This window comes from Vespa crabro, chromosome 13 (genome assembly GCF_910589235.1).
Source record: "Vespa crabro chromosome 13, iyVesCrab1.2, whole genome shotgun sequence".
NCBI classification, from domain to species: domain Eukaryota; kingdom Metazoa; phylum Arthropoda; class Insecta; order Hymenoptera; family Vespidae; genus Vespa; species Vespa crabro.
The window spans coordinates 420,448-442,050 of record NC_060967.1 but is presented as its reverse complement, the minus strand read 5'-3'; the positions used below and the strand labels follow the sequence as shown (position 1 = coordinate 442,050).

Sequence of the window (21,603 nt, the reverse complement as noted above, 5' to 3'; positions counted from 1 at the left end):
TCTATGCATATATTCTTTACTATCCATACTGATTACGTATAAATGCATATATTACATACTTTCTATCTACGTATTTATTTGCGTATGTATGTACGTATATATATGTACTTAACGTGCTGGTAATGTAATGGAGAAAATTTTATCAAAAAATCCAAATATATTAACTCTTTCTTTATTTACTTCTTCTTCTTCTTCTTCTTTTTCTTCTTTTTTTCCAAGACAAGAAACGAAAAATTCAATATCACCATTCGAGAATTTAAATCGGACCAAATGAAATATTAATTAACGCCGTCGACGATAGGACCGAATTCTACGATGCATCGAAAACGTTTTACCCGAGGGTACACAAACGATGATTCTATGTATACGTGTATGTATATGTGTGCATGTACGTTTATATATACGTGTGTCTACGTGTATGAATATATATGTGAATCGAACAGTTCGATATTAATTATCGGTGCATGAGAGAGAATTTCTCTCTCCCTCTCTCTCTCTCTCTCTCTCTCTCTCTCTCTCTCTCTCTCTATCTATCTATCTCTATCTTTCGCACTTTATGCATCACAGATATACGCACGCGCACATATAGAATATTTCATAATACGTGAAACGTTTGCTTTTCTAATGTAAATTTTCGAATTAATTTCTCCCTTTTGTCAAAAAAAATTTGAAAGGAACTTCACTAACGAATAGAGCACTTTTGATTCTTCTCAAATATATTGATAACACTCATCGAACTACCGTCACTGTTATCTCGTCAATATATACGTTCTCTTTATATATATATATATATATATATACCTTATCGTTTTTTTCTCCTTTTTCGATAAAAATTTCGATTGAATTTTACGTTGATGTAATCGAGATCCATCGTGTCCATCCATCAAACAGCATACTCTAACGAAGCCACTCTGTTATACGTCCTACACGAATTATTATCGTTATCCCTAATCGTTTACGTTTCCACGCGATAAGAAGGATTAAATCCGCGTTTGATCGAACGATGCTATTATATGCAAAGCAGCTTTCGAAAGGGATTCTATTCTCTTGTCAAGAGCGAGAAGGAGAATACGAATGATTATTGCTTTCTCTCTCTCTCTCTCTCTCTCTCTCTCTCTCTCTCTCTCTCTCTCTCTTTCTCTCTATGTATACATATACGTGTACGTAAATGTATGTACATGTACATTTTATCTATAGATGTGCCGTGTTTAACACATTTGCAGCTCGACATTTACGAAGAGAGATCAGAAACAGCAACGTATCATCGGTACAACTCGCTTCCAAGCTATCAGACAAAGTCCGCTAATTGGGATTAATTCCTGCTAATTAATTAAATCAAGGAATGCCAGGTAGTCCGATGTGCATACGTGAGAAAGACAGAGAGAAAGAGAGAGAACCGACGGTAGAAACTCACGAATCGAGGATCGGTTACGTGAAATATGCAAAAGGGAGGAAGAGAGTGGATGGAAGGTGGGAAAGGATGAGTAACCAGGATGAGGATTTGTACACATGGGGTTTAGGGTGCACGCATAATAAGGTAGCAAGTTGGAAACCTTAGAAGCAGAGATAATAATCGTGTAAAGCTGCTTTCCAACATTTCTGCAAATCACTGAGTATTTCATCGTGCAAACTTCAGTTCCATCTATTTATCACTTTCTCTCACTCTCTCTCTCTCTCTCTCTCTCCTCTCACATTAATTTCTACCTTTTCGACTTAGAGAATTCACGTGAAGAAATATATAAAAAGAAGATGATGATAATGATGACGACGATGATGATGGTAATGATAATGATGATGATGATGATAGCAAGAAATATCATTGAATCACCACGATATTATTAATCTCGTTCGAGAAACGAATTTTTATCAAATGTAATATATATTTATATGAGGTCTGTGTGGGATATATACAGTCGAATCAATGACGAGCAAAGAACAAAGACGTTCATTATTTTCTCGTTTTCATCTGTATTACTGAATAACTATGAAATCTTGATGAATCGCTCACAGTTACGGGAATGTGAGGGAAGATGAGGGGAAACGCGAGTTGGAGCATTAAATAAATAAATAAATAAATAAATATATATATATATATTTTTTCCAGGAAATACTTTCAATGCTCCGAACTGTTTTCGCTTGGTAATTCGTAACGATAACGAGTCTACGTCGAGAGATTTACGCGTTCCATGCAACATCGCATAATATACATACATACATACATACGTACATAGATAGATGGATAGATGGATCCATACATATAATATAGAGTTCCCTTGACTGCATGGAATCGTTTAATCTTTCTCGCTTCTCATAATAAATATTATGTGTTATTTTGATTAATATAAAAAAAAAAGGGGGGAAAAGAAAAAAGAAGAAAAAATAACAAACGAAAATCAAAAAGAAAAGACCACCAACAGAATAGAAAAGAGTCTATCGAGCAAGCTGGTACTCTTTCAAAGCACGCAATTATTATTCTGGTCCAGAACATACATACATACATACATACATCATACATACGGATACCTACATATATCTGACAAAAGCGTATAAAATAATTGTCGAGATTCATCCATCCTACGTTCGTAAAGTAACGATGGCTGTTCCACGTGATATCAAAAGCATGACGTACGGTGGGATGCAAAGGGAATGGTTGGGTAGATAGGAGGATAGGATAGGATAGGAGAGGAGGATAGGAGGGAGGGGGAGAAAGCTGGTGAAAAAAAAATGGTGGACGGGACGGGTGCATAGAAATTTTTTTTTTCTTTCTTTTTTTTCAGCGGCACAACGCGAAAGGTTAAACGAACTCAAAACTACGAACAATGAGAGAAAGAGATAGAGATAGATAGGTAGATAGAGAGAGAGAGAGAGAGAGAGAGAGAGAGAGATAGAGAAACAGCAGGATGGAACATACACGATCGAGTAACAGCCTCCGGCAATGGCGTCGAACGCCAACAAAAGTTATGCACGTGTGCGCGCACGTGTATGTAATTCGATCGTATCGATACTGGCCCGCTACCGACATCAAACGCAAACAGGATACGCGACTCTGGAATGCCGGAAAATGAACGCTATTCGTCGCTCCTCCCTCTGATTAACGTCTTGCGCTGATCTCGCGGATAGAAAATCGATCTCCCTCTTCCTCTGATTTGCCCGGCATACTCCGATGAAGTAAAAACTTTCAGCAGGACCGCCATATAACACGCTAGAGAATTGGTACGCGAGAACAAAATTAAACGTTTCTGGTGTATACCACACAAGAGAACACAGAGAGAGAGAGAGAGAGAGAGAGAGAACACAGATTTGTCTTTAACATCGAACTAAATCTAATACTTCTAGTTTATGTAATCATCGTTCACGGACGTTTTGTTAGATCAATGTATGGTAGTAGAGAAATATAGATAGATAGAGAAACTTCAGAAATTTTAGACAAATTAAAAAAAAAAAAAGAAGAAGAAGAAGAAATAACATCTCCAAGAGAGTCGCTTGGTTTGTTGACGTCTCGTTTGTGAAAGTGTTGAAGAAAAACAAAAAAAGAAAATTATTTGACTTATAATATAACCGTGTCAAAAGTTAAAAAATAATGAAGTAAATAAATAAATTTAAAAATAATTCCTACGACAATATCATCGATCGTCTTAACTTTATCGATCGCAAATTTTAACTCGTATCTATCCACCATTTGTTTTCTTTCTATTTTTAATTATTTAAATTAATGGTCAAGAAAAGCGCGTTTTTTGGTACGGTCACTGTCCCGTCTGATGGCAGCACCGGGCGATGTCTCACTAAGATGGAGGAAAATCGTCATTTTCGAAAGAAAAAAAGAGAACAGATCTAAATTTAAGTCACGGATTTATAACGCCCTCGCTCGTGCCGGCCATTGACTTTACGCGAACTCAACTTTCTCTCCTCCCTTTTTCTTTGCGTGCTGTCCCCGCGTACAGCATATATATATATATATATATATATATATATATGTCTATGTCGTGTATATCTGCGGTTCGTGGACCTTCCTTTTTTCCTCTCTTTCTTCCTTTCTTTTTTTTCTTTTCTTTTCTTTTTGTTCGTTGCTTTCCTTATTTCTCATCCTTGTCTCGTCCTCTCTCTCTCTCTTTTTTACTCCATCACTTTGAGACTACCACCCTTCCCACAACCTTGTGTAAGTACTCTACCAAGGACCAAAAATCCTTTCGACAAAAACTTCTCGACCAAAGGAAAAAGAAAAAAAGAAGTAATAATAATAATAATAACAATAATAATAACAATAATAATAACAATAATAATAATAATAATAGTTTCCAATCCTCAAAAAAAAATATAGATACACATATTTAGTATACGCAACCCCTAACTAATTCAATCGAACTTGGCTGCTTGCCTGCGTTATCGTTAGAAAGTGAAATCGTACGTCAAAGAGGATTTATTATTCAGATTCACGTCAAACTTTATCATCGTCCAACGCGCGTCCAAATCGATCGTTGTATCCATCCCCCTAACCCCTCCCGTACAGAGAGAAACACTTTCCCCATTGCGGAAGTTCCGTTGGTACTTTCCACCCTCTCCTACCTCCTATTCCTCCCCTCCCAGAAGTTCGAACGACTAACGGATGCGTTTTACGTTATGCGTGATATATTAACCCCTTCGATCGGGTTGCAACGAAAAAAAAAAAAAAAGAAAAAGAAAAAAGTAGAAGAAGAAAGAAAAGAAAAGAAAAAAAAAATAAAAGAGGGCAAAAAGAAAAAGAAGACTCTTCGTTTCAAAAGAGAAAAAAAAGTCGGCGAGTTAATTGCAATGTGATAAAGTGATAATTATAATAATTCATATAACAAATTAATTTTTAATTACTGATATATGTGTATTTTTTCCCAATCAAATGTGGCGTCATAAAAGCTTAATTGAGAGAGACAGAGAGATTTTGAATTTGATTATTATTAATGTACTCGCGCTCATTAGAATTTTATTTGTAGGATAACTAAAGTTCGATTCGAATTTCAATTTAGATTATTCGACAATATCAAATCAAATATCAATAATGAAATACATCGAAAATATTTTCTTTTTTTTCTTTATTTTATTCAAACTATTAAGGAAAATTGAAAATATACTATTAATTTACGTCGAATATATAAAAAGCAATTAAACGAAATTTGATTTGGATTGGACAAAAATTAATTTAAGAGTTATTACAAAAATAAATTATATTAGGAATTATATGAAAATAACATGCATACGTACACTTTTATATCATATAATTAATAATAATAATAACGTTCGGTTAAATTAATTTAGACTGTTCGACAATCCCATATCGATCATCGATGATTATTAATTTAAAATGTAGTATATAAAAAATATTTCATAGTTATACCTTTCTTATTTTTTTATTTTTTTTTATTTATCTATTAAAAATATCAAGGAAAAATTGAAAATAAAATATTAATTTATCTCGGACATATAAAGATAAATTGAACGAAATTTCATTTGGATTAGACAAAAATTATTATTATTATTATAAAAATTATACGAAAATAAACACACACACATATATATATATATACATAAATCCGCAATAATAATACGTAAAAGAGTAGAGTGATGAGGTGAGAGGAAGGAAATGAAGGGGTGGAGATACGAAACGGATTACTTTGCAGTGTTCATGGCAAGTTCAATATCTCCTCTCATCAAAACCCCGTGTATTTTCTACGGTGCTAAGCTGGCTACGATAATTCAGCCAACGGCAAGAACGCGTGTCTCCATCACTAGCACTACTACTACTACAACTACCACCCACCACCATCGTCACCACCACCATTAACCATCACCAACAACCATCGCCGTGGGATACAGTTTTCTTCGAGTTACGTGATAAACTGCACCGACGACGATATTTTACCGGTGATACCTTCGAATTTATTTCGCTTCGCGAACTAACCCCCTCTGGGCAACTCTATGGTTGCGCCACCCCCTTTTTACGATTTCCTTCCATTGTGTATCTAGAGTGTATGAGAAAAAGAGATGAAACACACGGGCGAATTTTAAGTGACTTTCTCTCTCTCTACTTATCTTATTCAAGATTTAAGAGAAAATTTATGAACAAAAGTAATAGACCTAAAGTACATTCGTAATATTTTCAAGGAATCACTTAAATACTTGAATTTCTATTTAATATGATAGAGAAAGAAAGAAAAAGAAAAAAGAGAAAAACATTGAATTTACATATTCAATCTTAGAAAAATATTTCTTTTTTATCCTTTATTTTCTCTTCTATTATATTCTATTCTATTCTCTCTCTTCCTCGTGTCTATTTATTTTCCTACCTTAACCTTAGAATAAAAAGTTACACAAAAAAAATAAAATGTTGAATTAAAAGAGTTCTTATATGCATACATGCATATATACATACATATATATATATATATACATATACATATATATATATATATACACACACGCAAGTATCACATATCCTCGTTCTACATAGATAGATATATGTATCTCGTGAATAGAATAACAGTCCACGATGTTCTCGTTTCGCTTATAACGCTTTGGTTAAACGTTTATCTAAAACAAACTTTTGACCGAGAACTTCGTGGAAAACTGGGACAGAAGTTTCCAGGAAGCTCTCTCTCTCTCTCCCGTCCCCCAACCCCTCTCTCTTTCTCTTTCTAATATAAAAGCTTGACTTTTGTAAGAGATAAATACGAATAATTACAATGAGAACTATGTACGAAACGTAATATTCGAAAATTCTTCTATACGATAAATATTTTTCATACCAACTACGTACGTACCGTATGTATGTATTCGTTAGCGTTCAGCTGATATAATATTTTTACGTATAATATTCTTTATTAAATATTTCAACAATTTATTATAATGGCGCAGTAATCCATTCCTAGGATAGTTTCGAAAATATTTTCGTAACTATGTATTACAGTCGATAAAGCAATTTTCTTCGCGATTTGAGAGCTTACCTACGTTGAAAAAAAAGAAAGAAAAAAAAGAAAAAGAAAAAAAAAAGAAAAGAAGAAAAAAGGTCGAGAAAAAATCCTGTGTAAAATCTAATTAAACGCATATTTGTTTCCATTAGAATAATGCTCTTTCATTTAACGTTCGTAACTGCAATCTCTCTCTCTCTCTCTCTCTCTTTTTCTGTATTTGTGTTAACTGAATCAACGACAGCTGTCGATATCGAAAAAGTGTCTGCGAGCTTGTAAAGGCGGGCTATTCAAAACGTGTAACAACAAAGAGTTACGTTTCTGCAGCAAAATATAGACATATGTGAGTGTGTATGAGTGTATATATATATATATATAATTTTATTGAAATAAAAAAAAAGTAGAAAGAAAAAGATAAAATAATTCAGAAGTGTTCTAATCCACTTCCCAATTCTAAGTTCCCAATTCTATTTATTATTTTTTTTCTCTACGAATACACATACTGTACGTGCATTATATTGCAATAACCATCCGTAAAACCAAAAAATAAATAATGATAATATTTGACGTGGTAACAGTTAATATGACCTACCTTGTATATATATATATATATATATATACACGTATCAAAAACCAGCATTTCATTTCCAAACGGCACGCTTAAAGCTCAATTATTTGGCTAATGTCCTCGAACGAAATTACTTTTAATCGAGAGAGCCCTGTACATTTTCACTTAATTATCCTACGCCATTAGCGAGAACGCTTTAACTCGTTACTACACGCCATGTAAAGAGGATACACGATATATTTGATAATAAATCGCTTCGTTTCGTTTCATTTCATTTCATTTCATTTCATTTCGTTTAGTTCATTTGTTCATTCGTACGTATACGTTCACGATGCTAATATACCTTCGTCCAAACGAGATATTACGATTGAATTTGTTTAGAGCGCTGACGATAATAATGAATCATTTGTAGGAATGATTTTCTGTGTTGAATTTTGTACCAGGAGAAAGAAACAAAAAAAAAAAAAAAAGAAAGAAAGAAAAAAGAAAAAAACCATAAAAAAAAAAAAAAAGAAAACGGAAAAATAACGGGGTTTAGTCGAATTATCAGTTATTATTTCGATTTACATATGTACATATGTACCTACCATATACGTAGAGTACATACGAGATGCGAATGTCAAACAGGTCGAAACAAGTCTCCTCCACCTCCGCATAAGCGCGTACATGTATATATATATATATACTTATATATATATATATGTGCGTGTGTGTGTGTGTACCGTTCATAGATGTCCGAACGAGCAAATATTTCAACAAACGATCGATTATAAAAAAAAAAGTTAAGAGAAATTTCGTCAGCCCTGAAAGTCCTTCTATAAAAAAAAAAACGCGTGTAAAGATGTTTCTTTTTGTTTTGTTTTTCAATCGTGATCTTTCCGAAGTACGAAGGTCAATCTTAACCTAGTCCTTTATATCCTTATTTTCTTTTTATTTATTATTATTATTATTATTTCTTTAATTTAGTTTACTTTCAGATGACTATAATATTTGTTCTCATTCTGTTGTTATTGTTGTCGTCGTTTTTTTCTTATTACACATTCGTACAATCATACGTGATAAAAAAAAATGGCTATTGCGTCGTTTACGAGATAATCGATATTTTGAGTATTAAAATGATCAATTTATTATATCGCAATTTGAAAAACAATCATTGAACTATACGTATATTTTCGTAAATCGATTTTTAATTTATATCTATTATGGAATATGAATTATAGTGCAGTATGAATAATAGTATGAATCTGTTATAAGTCGTTTATCATGCCGTTTATCTCATGAAATGCATATTCATGGCAGACATTTTTTACAAGACGTAATATTGATTGGAATTACATCTACCACATAAATATACAAAAAAAAAGAAAAAAGAAAAAAAATGATAGATATCCATTAAAAGGAAGAATAAATAAATAAATAAAAAGCTATATCCCATAAACTCGAAAAGGTTGTGACTAAAGGGAAAGGAAAAGAAAAAAAAAAAAAAAAAAAAAAAGAAGAAATGAAAATTACACGCACTTTGTGCAAGAGACCATACAAATACTTTTCTAATAAACTTTCTTGCAACTTCAATCGATAGAGACATATAAACGAAAATCCTATATACTAACACGCATAAAACATTGGTATTAGTTTCACAAAAAAGAGAAATTTTTTTCTTAACGAATAAATATAATTTCACTCGTGTCAATTGCGAGATACGTATTTATTTACCCATCCAAAAGAAAAATTTTCAAATATAATTTCTCTCGTCCTTAGTTTGCGAGACGATATGTATTTATTTACGCATTCCCATCCATGTACGTATAGCTTATATACTCTACTGTACATAGATCATATATATATAAAGAGACATTGGTATTGGTTTCGCAGGAAAAAAAAAAAAAAACAATAGCTAAAGAAGTGAAGAAGAATATAAAAAAAAAAGGGGGGGGAAAAAAAGAAGAAAATGACGGTTACTTACCTTGTAAGACGTTCGTGAAAATAAGGAGAAGGCATAGCAGAAGAGACAGTTTCCTGGAATCGCCCGCTTCCATGTTGCGGCTACTGTTCTTGGCTATGTTTTACGTATGTGTATGCGTATATGTGTACCCTTGTCTCTCTCCCACTCTCTCTCTCTCTCTCTCTCTCTCTCACATGTGACAAACTTCAGTTACTTTTCTTCTCTGTCCTTTCTTATTTAATTTTTTTTTCTTCCCGGGCCAAACGCACACGCGAACACATGCACACACAACATACACATTAAAACACTAACGCGATTCGATTATATGCACAATCTCACAACGAACACACGTATACATACGCGCGAACGCGCCCGATATGGATAAGGGGGAAGTACAAAAAAGTGCAATAAAAAGAAATCAAAAAAGTTCGAAAAGAATATGACACAAATGAGTTTACGTAAAATTTATGAAAAGATTTATCGAAAAATTGTTGTTACCGTTTTTCCTTTCCTTTCTATTTCTTCTTTTCTTTTTTCTTCAAAAAATATTCTCGTGTAATTTGATAAAATGCACGCCAATCGCCGTTGATGCGCGATCAATGTGTCCTCCCAACGTTCTCTTTAGAAAACGCGCCAAAACGTACGCTTTCAAATGTTTCGCGCGGGCTTTCACACTTATTCGAATGAAAAAAGTTCAAACGTTTCTCTCTCTTTCCCTCCCTCTCCTCCCACACCGCACGCCCGCGTCACCACACACGATTTACTTACTTGTCGATACAAGTTTTAATTATTTCAAGAATTATATATATATATATATATATATATATATATATATATGTATATGTACGGATTCGTCAAGATTATTCTTCGTTGAACTGAATTCAAATATTTCGAGGAACGTTAACAGGCCGTTCATCCATCGTGCTTCTCATAACGTTCAAATTCTCGTTCTATTGCGCGCCGAAATTTCAAACGCATAAAATGTCTATAACAAAAAAGAAAAAACAAAAGAGAAACGTCGATATCGTCGTCCACGAATACGAACGATATTATCACTTTAGAAAAAGATCGTCTCGTTTATATTTGAAAATTATAACGGAACGTTATTAATTTGTTTAAAGTGAAAAAAAAAGTCTTCACAAAAATTTAATTCAAACACGATTAAAGGAAACTTCGACGATCACGTTTCGTATTTGATTCGAAATATTCGTTCGGTTTTCGACGTCGATTATCTTCGAACGTTAATTTTTCACGTAGATGACGACGCATCGCACAAATATATCGAAACAATTTTTGTCTCTTTTCTTTCTTCTCTCTCACTATTTGTCTTGATAATGATCGAAAGAAAAAATGTCCGTTACCGAATATAACGCGCGAGACCCTTATCCAGTTCCTTCTCGTAATAAAAGTAAAAGCCGTACACGATCCACCACCAACGATGTGCTGCACGAGACTGACATCCCCTCCGCTCTTTCAACTGCTCGATTAATTCAAGATGGCGCATCCAGTTCGCGCAGCTTCTCACCCTCTCTCTCTCTCTCTCATGCTCCCTATATCCTTCTCACTCTTCTATCCTTCTCCGTCTCGACCAATGGCAATGCCGGTGTTCGTTACTTTCGATCCCTTCCTCTCTTCTTTAATGCTCGCAACAAGTTGCAGTTGAATCGTGTAATACACGTTGATCTTTGCCGTATTTGTTTTTTCCCTTTATTCTATTTATTTTCTTTTGTTTCGTTTCGTTTCGTTTTTCTCTTTGTTCGGTTGTTTTTTATTTATTTTCGGTTTTTTTTTCTTTTTTACTTTTTTTTCTTTTTCCTTCCGTTTCAAAAAAACGCGGTAACGAGCACGCACATACTACGTTCGAAACTGGTAGAATGCATCGACGATCGTCATTTTTATTTTCTCGACGAGACAATTTACTCTTTTATTTTTTTTTCTTTTTCTTTTTTTTTTTTCTTTTTCTATAAAAAAGATCTACATTTATACTTCGGTCTATACGAGTACATCTATATTGATCAAAATTATACTGCTAAAAATACGACGCGTTCAATTAATTATCGTAATTAATTAATTAATTATCTTCTTCGTTTCCCTGGAACCTCGGACACCGTGCTAGATGCATCGGAAGTGTAGCAAACGTTTCGCTGGGAAAAGAAATATGAAAAATGAAGAAAAGAAGAATGCAATAACTATTTCACGTATCTCATCCTCGATCGAACGCTCACGCTTATGATACAGAGTGTGACAAAATTACGCGATAAAAGTTTAGAAATGGATCCCACTTATACGTCAATAGAGAGAGAGAGAGAGAGAGAGAGAGAGAGAGAATAAAAATAGATTCTATCAATGATTACTTTTCCGAAAATATTTTAATATCTAAATCCTTCAAGTATGATCTCATGAATTAGGTTATATATGAACGCGTACGCATTTGATTGTTCGATTTCGACCAATGAAATGCGTTGAAACAAATGAACTTAAAATGTTCCCATCAAAACGCAATTTTCTTAGAATTCGAACAACGGCGAATGTAATCTTTTTAGGTACCCGAAATTTTAATGCAACTTTAAAACTTTTTGGGATTAAGGTGAATTAAAAACTCTCCCACCCTTTTGCTTAGCTCTTTATGCATGATCGGAATATATTTTAACCTATCTCGAAAAGTTTACTCATAGCAGCTAATATCTTATGTTAAATAATAGAAATGAACATTTCTTCCATTTCTTCTGTACACTAATTATAAGATCCTATTTCGAAATCTTATACAAAAATGATCCATTTTGATAGAACGTTATTTTGTATTTGTCGTTTCTATATATGAGAAATCCATTCCTAAAGTTTCGCAGCGTAATTTTGTTACATCCTGTATAAAGATTGATTATAAATTAAAGACCAAGTCTATTTTGTTAGAAGCAATAAAAAAAATAATATACACATATATATATTTACGATACTTACTCTAAATATCGTTCGTTCTACAGGAGAACTCGAAGGTGATGCCGAAGTAGATTTCACGTATTTTTTCCTCCTGCAACAAATTTAAGAGTAATGATATATTTCGATGTATTTATCGATGGTTTGTGTTCTTTCTTTTTTTATTTTCTTTTTTTTTTTTTTTTTTTTTTTTCGTTTCTCATCTCACTGGCAAATTCTGCTTCCAGATACTGTGTCTTTGCTGGTGTAACTAATAGCGGCTAAACAACGTTCCTCGTCGTATCGATCCTGACAACCACCAGGACATCGTCCGAACTTGTTTTTATACCACTCCTTTAGTTTTTCTATTGGTCCCATCGGGACGATCGTTTTCGAGACTCTCCTCTCACATTTAGAATAATCAGTATTTTCGTAGAGCACTGCGACTCTATAAAAACGATCGGTTGCGCTATTTATTGGATCATCATTTTTCAACAATTTTTAATCAATGCTTTAAACGAAATACCAATTCAAATTTATTATCATTTTTGTGTAATAAATGGAACAGATGTACATACGTAATGTATTAACTTACGGTATGTTTGGAGATTCACACGGTGAACATTCTTCGGAATGTCTGCTGAGATATCTGTAGCAAACTAGACTCAAACCAACCAACAACCAGACCAATAATGCACTTACTACAGCGATTATAATCAATTCGGTAGTTCCAAACATTATAACTTCATTTTCTATACACGTAGAGAACTATATCTTTAGATTCTATATATATATATATATATACATTTTATATAATTTTGTCGACTTACTCTTATAAAGAGGTGGTATGTCATCGATTGACACGCTGTCGTGTACGATTTCCATTTTCGGCATAACTTGATAAGAATTACTTTTGATTTTCATATTTCCTTCTGAAAAAAAAACAAATAATATCCATCGATTATCACCGTGATCTATGTACATATGTACGTATTATACATATGACCTACTCATTTGCCAAATAGATTTACTCTAAAAGTGGAGAAATGTGATGAAATATTATAAATTGTTATTTAGAATTCCCATTTAAAATATAAATTCAAATAGAATGTATAAATGCAGACGTAATTTTTAATAAAGGAAATTAGAGAAATTTATTATGAATATAAAAAGTGAGAAGTCGCGTCAAATACTTTGACGCTTAAATTTTTTAAAATTCCAAAAGTGGAGTTAATCAACTAGACTTGTGAACGTGACATATGTACATATGTATTTAAAGAGATTCAAAAATTTATTTATATATCCACACACATATATATATATATATATATATATATATATATATATATATATATATTTATTTATACCTGTCTCTTCCAATGAGAAAATTACTCTCAAAACTCCACCGAATGCTGGATACCATTTTTCATCGTCCAAATGTTGTTTTACCTATATTACGTAAAATAATATTTAATTATCATAGTGTTCTCGATATTAGAAAAATATAATGTTAGAAAAACTCACAACGTACTGATTGCTGCAGCCAAGAGAAGAAGTTTCTATTGAAATTATCCAGGGCGTCTTTTGTTTTCGACCTCGATACGATACACTTCACGCTGGCAATGTAATATTTAACGAGAACGAACGCCGATCGTTCGGAATGTAAAGACTGAAGGCTGTTCGATTTGAATGGTACGGCGATACTATGTATAGGAGAGTATTATTAATTATTAATACAAGATGTGAATAAACGCTATACATTCGAGAATACGTACGAGGATTAATTTAAAAACAAACCTATTTGGTTCCGTTTCGTCGTCCAAAAATGGAATAGGAACAATCGTCGATTCATCGTCGATATCAGAATCATCGTTGTATCCTTAAAAAAAATGATTAAAAAAAAAAAAAGATATATTTATATATATATACATATTATTATGTCTCTTGTAACGCTATGTAACTTTTAAGTTATACGCTTATGTATATACTTTTTTTCTTTGTTTGTAAATTTTGTTCTATCATCATTATTTTCATTATTATTTGTATTATTATTTCTATTATTGTTATTACTTTTTTATTTTCCCTTATATAATTTCTTAGTATATTATACTAATTGATCAGTAATATTATAATTTTATATGAAATTGTTCTTTAATGGAATATAAAAGAGAAACTTCGATTATAGAGAATTTATAATATTTTGTTTTTCTTCTTTAAATAATTTATAAATTACACTCAGTATATTGTATACCAGTGTATCTATCAGTAATATTATTATTTGAAATCAAATCAAATTTTTTAGGATAGGCCAAAAAGTCATAAGAATATAATATAAAAAATATGCAATAATGTAAAAAAATTATTAAAACAAAATTATATATATATATATATACATTTAGTAAAAATACCTGCAGGCAAATGTCTCCTCGATCTTAATCGATAGATATATCGTTTTTTCTTTCTACGAGCGAAACTTCTTTTAATATGACGATTATTTCTATCGTCACGAATAGGATATGTAATTAATCCGTTACAAGCTACGAATGATTCCGATGGTGTCGTTACGATTGGCAACGTTTTAAATGGTGTAATTTCACCGCGTGACTTTGACCAACCATTCCCATTCGTATGAAGGAAATCTTTAAGCTCGTCGTAAAGCTCGAATAATTTTTTTGCGTTATGATACTTGATGTTCCCTGCATAATACGATTGTTTTGTAAATGGTAATATGTAAGCTCGCAAATAACCACCCATTGCATCGGCCAAAGCTTTTAGCATCAAATGTTTAGTTTTTCCTATTGAAAGCTTTCGTACGGACTCGAGACAAATATGAAAGTAATCCATTAACAATGCTATATATTGGTCGTTCTGATAATCGATGACCTTCATCTAATAAAAAAAAAATTTTATAGGTAATTAAAACGATAACTATCACGTTAAGTCGTCGTCAACCTTGTTAATCTGATTAACGTCTCGTCGTCAATTTGTTCTAGATAATTTTTTTCTCTCCCTCTTTTTCTTTACCTTCGGTAAAATATCTTGAAACATACGTCGACTATTCAAAATGGTAAATTCCTCGCTGGTCCAGCAACGTTTCATATAATCGCCTTTCTCAAACAATACCGTACCAATGTTCTCGTTGTTCCTCAAAACTTTGTTGCCTTTTGTTCTACATTAATAATAATACAGGTATATTTATAAATAGAATAATGGTACGATAGAAGTAGCGAGAAGATTAAAGGATCCTCGTACAAATGTTTTAGTTGGTAATTTTTCTTTCTTTTCTTTTTCTTTTTTTTTCTTTTTTTTTTCTTTTTTTTTTTCTTTTTGTTTATTATTATTTCTCGGTTTTAATTCGGACATTATGATTTTTACATTTATCTATCTCGATAAATTTTAAGCGGTACTTAATAGTAATAATAACAATAATAATAGTAATAATAATACAAATATGATTCGTAAATATGTTCTTGAGGACATTAGGTGATACGTTTTATACCTTTTTTTACTTTTCTTTTTTTTTTTAAATTACACATGCAAATTATATAAATACCTTTGTTTGTTAGAGGTTATACTCATTACAAGTATTAAAAGAAACCATGAAGAATGTGGTTTCATGCTCCGTATGGACAAATCTCAAATGTCTACCCGTATGATTTTGCTTTTTTTTTTTACTTATTTCTTTTTTCTTTTTTAATGACTTTTCAATTAAATTTCTTTTTTCAAAAATCGTTCAACGGCCTTTTCGATTTCTTTAGCTCTTCCGTCACGATCTCGTCGTCCATTTTTTACAACGCGACGAACTTCACATTGCAGATTGAAATCGAATAGACATTTATGAAAAAAGAAAATAAAAAAATAAAAAAAACTGACGAACCTACAATACCTATAAAACAACACATGTGACCGCTCTCTCTCTCTCTCTTTTATATATATATATATAACTCTCTCTATTTATATATATATATATATATATATATATATGGAAGTATATATATATATATATATATATACTTCATGTCCATACATTTGTCAGTTAATCCATATCATAGTATATCTTACCAAAGATTAGAGTTTAATTAAACATTTATAATAATAAAAAATATTTCGAATTAAGCGTTACACTTTTTAACTTATAGAAATGAAAATTTTGTCGATTAGGATGACTTCATTTTACATAAAAATCGCAAATGCAACATCTTAACTTCGTCGGTATTCAATTTGACGACACCTTCTTGATTATCTATAGAGAGTAAAGTTCCAACAGCTTCTCGTTCCTCGCCAACTATCACTTTAACCCGATCTCCTCTCGACGGTACTACAGGTTCCAATTGATCGCAAACTAAATTAACAACTCTGTCTTCGACGGGTAGAAAGACGGCACACATTCCAGCCTAATATTGGAAAAGTAGAAATTTTATTAAAATAAATGTATCATTTATGAGAAATCTTACGAATTAAAATGAAAAGTTGTTTAATACTTACAGAAATTCCACGTATAACACCTTGCTGTCCTGCTAGTGCTGGATCAGGATGAGAACCACGAATGCGTACTTCAATGTCTGTTGTATGCCATTCACTGTTACCAATCATACCAGACCCAACACCACTATCTAAACCTGCTCCAGGAGTTTGCGGATTGTACGGACTTCCTGCTACTCCTAAAAAATACAAACGTATAATTTAAAAAAGAAAAACCAACAAAAATATCTCACCCTTTTATAAGAGATTTATAACTTATTAAATAAAATATCCATTGTCTCACCTGGTGTCATAGGACTGTAACCCATAGGCGATGGAGTGGCGAATGCTCCATGAGGACTGGTTGTATATCCAGTCCCACTTGGTGACGGTGTAGCAACGTAACCCGCAGGACTTGGACTAGCAGTTGCACTACCCGCTGGACTTGGACTAGGCTGATACGTACTGAAACTTTGTTCGGATCCATACATAGTGCCCGGTGTTTGAGGTGTAAATGGACCACCGGTAGAAGGATAACCAGATACGTATCCTGGCGAACCAGCTTCTTCCATGCCATAACCATCGAAGTCGTTTGTTCTCGCTGGTGTATTGGTGATCGTAGGATCCCAAGCACCTGACTGACCTGGAGTCCTTGAACCATCGTGAGATGGCGTCATAGAACCATAATGAGGCGTACGTGAACCATCTGTAATAGAAATATAAGCATGTTTAAATATTATAGACGTCTGAAGGGAGGAAAAAAAAAAAAAAAGAAATATATAAAATGTTATTGCAAATGATACGCACTTTCGTACATAGGCGTTTGAGATCCGTGCATAGGAGTTTTCGATCCGTCTCTCGCGTACATTGGTGTTTGTCCACCGGCCGTATAGGCTGGTGTACGACTGTAACTGCTGAAACCACCGTCCTTTGTTGGTACACCTACGTTTGCTATGTGAGATCTGTCAACGGATATCGTTTGACAAGTTGAGTGTAGTTCTACGCGCGCAGTAGTTTCCGTAGCATCTTTAACTATGCCTACGTTTCCTTTATAAGGTCCACCAGTTATTTTTATAGTCGTTCCTATTAACTCTCTGTCTCTTCTTGTACCTCCACCACGACCTCTGCCTCTACCACCGCCGCCGCCACCTCCTCGTCCCATTCCACTTCTATAAAAAAAAAAAAAAAAAAAAAAAAAAAAAAAAAAAAAAAAAAAAAAAAAAAAAAAAAAAAGAAAGAAAAAAAAAAAAAAGAAAATTATTCGTATGACTATAGATTGAAAATAAACGAATAGAAATTAGAAAGCAAATATATGATGATACCAACCCACTGGGATGCATAGGAGAGGCGATTCTTGGTGACATAAAACCAGAGATTGGTGACATAGACGTAATAGCCGATTTGTTTCCACCAGAAAGCTGTAAATGTCTCGTTTTGCAAACGAATATTCCTCCATTGTCAACGAACATTCGCGAATGTAAAAATGCGAAACTTCTATAGAGATGTTTTATTTCACCTCCCCTACCAGCATGCGGACCGTCGACCACTTTAACAATATCTTTCTTTTGTATTGAATTTTGTTGAGAATCCAACGCCACTGCATTTCTATTCTCCCGACGTTTCGTTAAACCCTGTGGCCTAGCTTCGATCACTTTACCATGCATTGAAAGAACGTGAAAATTTTCACGTTCTAAACGTACTATAACGCCGACTGTTTGAGCATCGAGTTGAACCAAATCACCCCATTGAAATTGGCCTAAACTATCAACACCTGTTGCCATGTCCGAGCATAATTGTAAATCCCTTGGTAAAACTTCTAATTCGTGCATTGATAAATCAGAGAACAAAACTACTCTGTTTTGTTCGACTCTAACGATTAAACCCGTATCACCTTCGTATCGTCCAGCTACTACCTTTAACGTTAAAACATATATATATATAATATGATTACTTATAAATCATAATTTATTTATTTATCGTTTATATTAAAACGTATACGTACTTTAACATGATCGCCCATGGTAAAGTATTTTCTCAATTCCGTTGCTTGAAATTCTAAAGCCTCCTTCAACTCTTCGTGTTTTGGCATAACCATTATTATATTTCCGTCTATCGAAACTATCTTTCCTTGCAAATTTATCAATTCGCCCTCGCATACTTCGACATTATCCCCGTTACTGAATGAATGTGTCACAGCTTGATCCTCTTTTCCAGCTGGTACTCCTGTTGCCGGTGTTCCACTTAAATCTATCTCGACACCTTCAGGCGCTTCCTCAAATCTTTCCAGTTCGGAAAGAGACGGTTTAACACCCTCCGCTATAATAGCACTCGTTGTGAAATTCTTGTAGAGGAATCTGATAAATACAATTTTTAAAAAAGATATATATATATATATATACATATATATATATATATACATGTAATATTAGAGGATTATTAAGGGTAATGAAATAAAATGTAGTTACCCTTTCCTGCTATATCTATTGCCTTCGAAAATTAAGAAATCTCCGTCACTGGTAACTTCTCCTCCGATAGCTCGAATTGCTTCAGGATCAAATGGTTTTGCAGGTGGTCTTCTCTTTTTTCTTCTTTTCAAAGCTTCGGATTCGCTTTGTGCCGTTCTTAAAGCACCACGTGGCCGAGTATAATCTATTCTTGGGAGTAGCTTCAAATGTACTTGATTCTGCGCTAAGTCAACATAATCCACCTGTGCTATATCGTCTTTATAAATGCCTCTTTTTAATCTGACCCATTGTTTAGCTTTTAATCCTGTTTGTTCTTTAACAACCCTTAATACATCAGTCATTTCCTTAATTGGTACCATCTGTTGTTTCCATATACCCATTCTTAAATTACCTACATTTTCGATAGCAGCCTTTATGTGCGGTTGTTTGTAGGCTTCTATATAAATATATCCTTTTACACCTTCAGGTACAACAACCGATTTTATTTGGAGCGGTTCTCCTATAAGAGAAATATGAATGAAATTTATTAAGAAATAATAATTAATTGTATTAGAATTGAAAAGAACATATAACTACCAGAGAATTGGTACGTAATAAACTTTCGCATTAATAAAAGTACAGTTGCTCTTTCTTCCCCGATACGACATTTTATCATCCAGAGATTTGGATCTTTAACTCCAGGTAATAAAGTTTGTTGTGTTATTTCATCGCTCATCTCTTCACCTCCGTCACCAAAGTGACGAGCAGCCGCAGATTCGTCCGCATACTTTTTCCTCAAGTATTCTTCTATTTCGTCTTCTTTTTGTGAGCTAATACAAATTAATCGCAACGAGATATAATTATAATAATTATAAAACGTACGTAATTATTACTCTCTAATAATATATTAAATATTAAAACTTACTCCCAGAGATTAGTTCCTCTACGTCTTCCTTCAATTTCTCTTGCAGTAGGTCCTAATTCATCTACTTCGTTTCCTACAATACCAATTTCTTGTGCTCCTTCTTCCCATTCCTCGTCATCTTCAACTTCGTCATCTACTTCAGCTTCATCAATGATAAATCCACCAAATCTATCTTTTTTCTTTTTCTTTCTAGGTCTGTCATCGTCTTCTTCCTCTTCCTCTTCGTCATATTCGCTACTGCCATCCAAATCTTCACCTATAATCATAGAAAACTTACTCTTTTTTTATTCATTCGCAGCGTACGACATTCCTTATTTATAATATTATACAAAGTTCTTTCAATTATGATATTTTTTGGATGTTTCGTTTGACTCTTCGAGATAAAAAGAAATTTATTACAATACTTGCCAAATTCATCTCCATTATATCCATTAAAAGTTAGATGTAAAGTTATAGGTTAGTTGTAAAAAAAACTGAAGGTAATTTCAAAGAAAAAAAAAAAGAATCGACAAAAGATCTATCATAATCATTTTAATTATCTCTTAATGTACCAGAAATCATGTAACAACAGATAAAAAGATTTTCTATTTGGCATATTAATGACAGGATAATCTAACCTTATTCTGATAATCCAGATACTCAAAATATTTTACCTTCTGGTTCTTCTTCGGGTTCCACTGCCTCTTCATCGCCAGATCTAACTTCCTCAGCTTCGTCAGCTTTTGCATCTCCATCTTCTGACCTAAATATTCAAAGATGGTGGATAGAAAGAAAAAATTGAAAAATAATTATCATATGGATTTTCGTTTAAAAATTAAGAAATAAAAAAATGATAAAAAAAAAAAATAGAAAATAAGATAGAGAAAATAAGAAAAGACGAAAAAGGAGAAATTAAAAGGAAAGCATCCACAAGACTTACCCTGATCCTGATCTAGAACGGGATCGAGATCTAGAAAGACTCCTCGAGAGAGATCTGGAAGGACTTCTACTCCGTGAAACGCTACGATTTTCTTCCTGATCGCTTTCACTACCTCCACCGCCGCGATCGCTCTCGTTATCAGAAAAATTACTTCCCTCCGATTCGGACATTTTTCTTTTCTTATTTAAAGAGAATTATTATTCTCACAAGAAATAAACATTAATTCCACGTATACAAAGCAATACCGATAGAATCCTAGCAAAACACACATACTAAAGGTTACATTTATTCCGTTTACTGGCAATCAGTATTGACAACCTAATAAAATGTATGTACCAGGAGTACCAACATTAAAACCAATCGTAATATTGTCGCAATTAAATATTTGAAAATGAATCAAAACGATAAGATAGAGAGGAATATCATTCTATAAAGTAAGTAGTTCATAAATTATTCTATTTTGTAAATATACGTAAAATAAAGCGATTCACTGTGT

General features: G+C 33.0%; 3 protein-coding genes and 1 long non-coding RNA gene across 6 annotated transcripts in view; 1 reads left to right on the top strand and 3 right to left on the bottom strand.

The window, feature by feature from the left end:
- The window catches only part of LOC124428632 (tyrosine-protein kinase transmembrane receptor Ror), a 185,921-nt gene extending 175,779 nt beyond the window's left edge, over nucleotides 1-10,142 (bottom strand). For both annotated transcript variants that reach the window (XM_046972899.1, XM_046972898.1), the window contains exon 1: nucleotides 9,467-10,142. Coding sequence is in view for 1 of the 2 variants with exons in the window: in XM_046972898.1 (XP_046828854.1) it covers nucleotides 9,467-9,539 (73 nt within the window). In the remaining variant the exon portion in view is untranslated. The remainder of the gene's footprint in view (nucleotides 1-9,466) is intronic.
- A 1,201-nt stretch (nucleotides 10,143-11,343) lies between these two features.
- LOC124428636 lies at nucleotides 11,344-16,052 on the bottom strand. Of its 2 annotated transcripts, none has more exons than XM_046972918.1 (11): nucleotides 15,912-16,052; nucleotides 15,383-15,527; nucleotides 14,767-15,247; nucleotides 14,156-14,237; nucleotides 13,890-14,061; nucleotides 13,726-13,807; nucleotides 13,189-13,290; nucleotides 12,954-13,110; nucleotides 12,588-12,806; nucleotides 12,404-12,473; nucleotides 11,344-11,589 (listed from the first exon to the last, which is right to left on the bottom strand). In XM_046972918.1, exons 1-11 carry the CDS (start codon nucleotides 15,974-15,976, stop codon nucleotides 11,521-11,523), a joined length of 1,644 nt encoding a protein of 547 aa, XP_046828874.1. In that variant the 5' UTR covers nucleotides 15,977-16,052; the 3' UTR covers nucleotides 11,344-11,520. The 2 variants fall into 2 exon arrangements, with proteins under 2 accessions (XP_046828874.1, XP_046828873.1); XM_046972917.1 differs by lacking the exon at nucleotides 11,344-11,589 and adding an exon at nucleotides 12,056-12,308.
- On the top strand, nucleotides 11,519-12,736 carry LOC124428639. The gene is made up of 3 exons (XR_006943246.1): nucleotides 11,519-11,643; nucleotides 12,427-12,521; nucleotides 12,607-12,736. It is a non-coding gene; the product is annotated as an uncharacterized LOC124428639 (long non-coding RNA).
- On the bottom strand, nucleotides 15,912-21,409 carry LOC124428633 (transcription elongation factor SPT5-like). The gene is made up of 11 exons (XM_046972903.1): nucleotides 21,108-21,409; nucleotides 20,842-20,930; nucleotides 20,189-20,444; nucleotides 19,861-20,093; nucleotides 19,285-19,783; nucleotides 18,822-19,173; nucleotides 18,146-18,732; nucleotides 17,627-17,988; nucleotides 17,124-17,525; nucleotides 16,844-17,019; nucleotides 15,912-16,752 (listed from the first exon to the last, which is right to left on the bottom strand). The coding sequence occupies exons 1-11, from the start codon at nucleotides 21,275-21,277 to the stop codon at nucleotides 16,516-16,518; spliced, it is 3,363 nt and encodes a 1,120-aa protein (XP_046828859.1). The 5' UTR covers nucleotides 21,278-21,409; the 3' UTR covers nucleotides 15,912-16,515.
- Nucleotides 21,410-21,603: the final 194 nt, after the last annotated feature.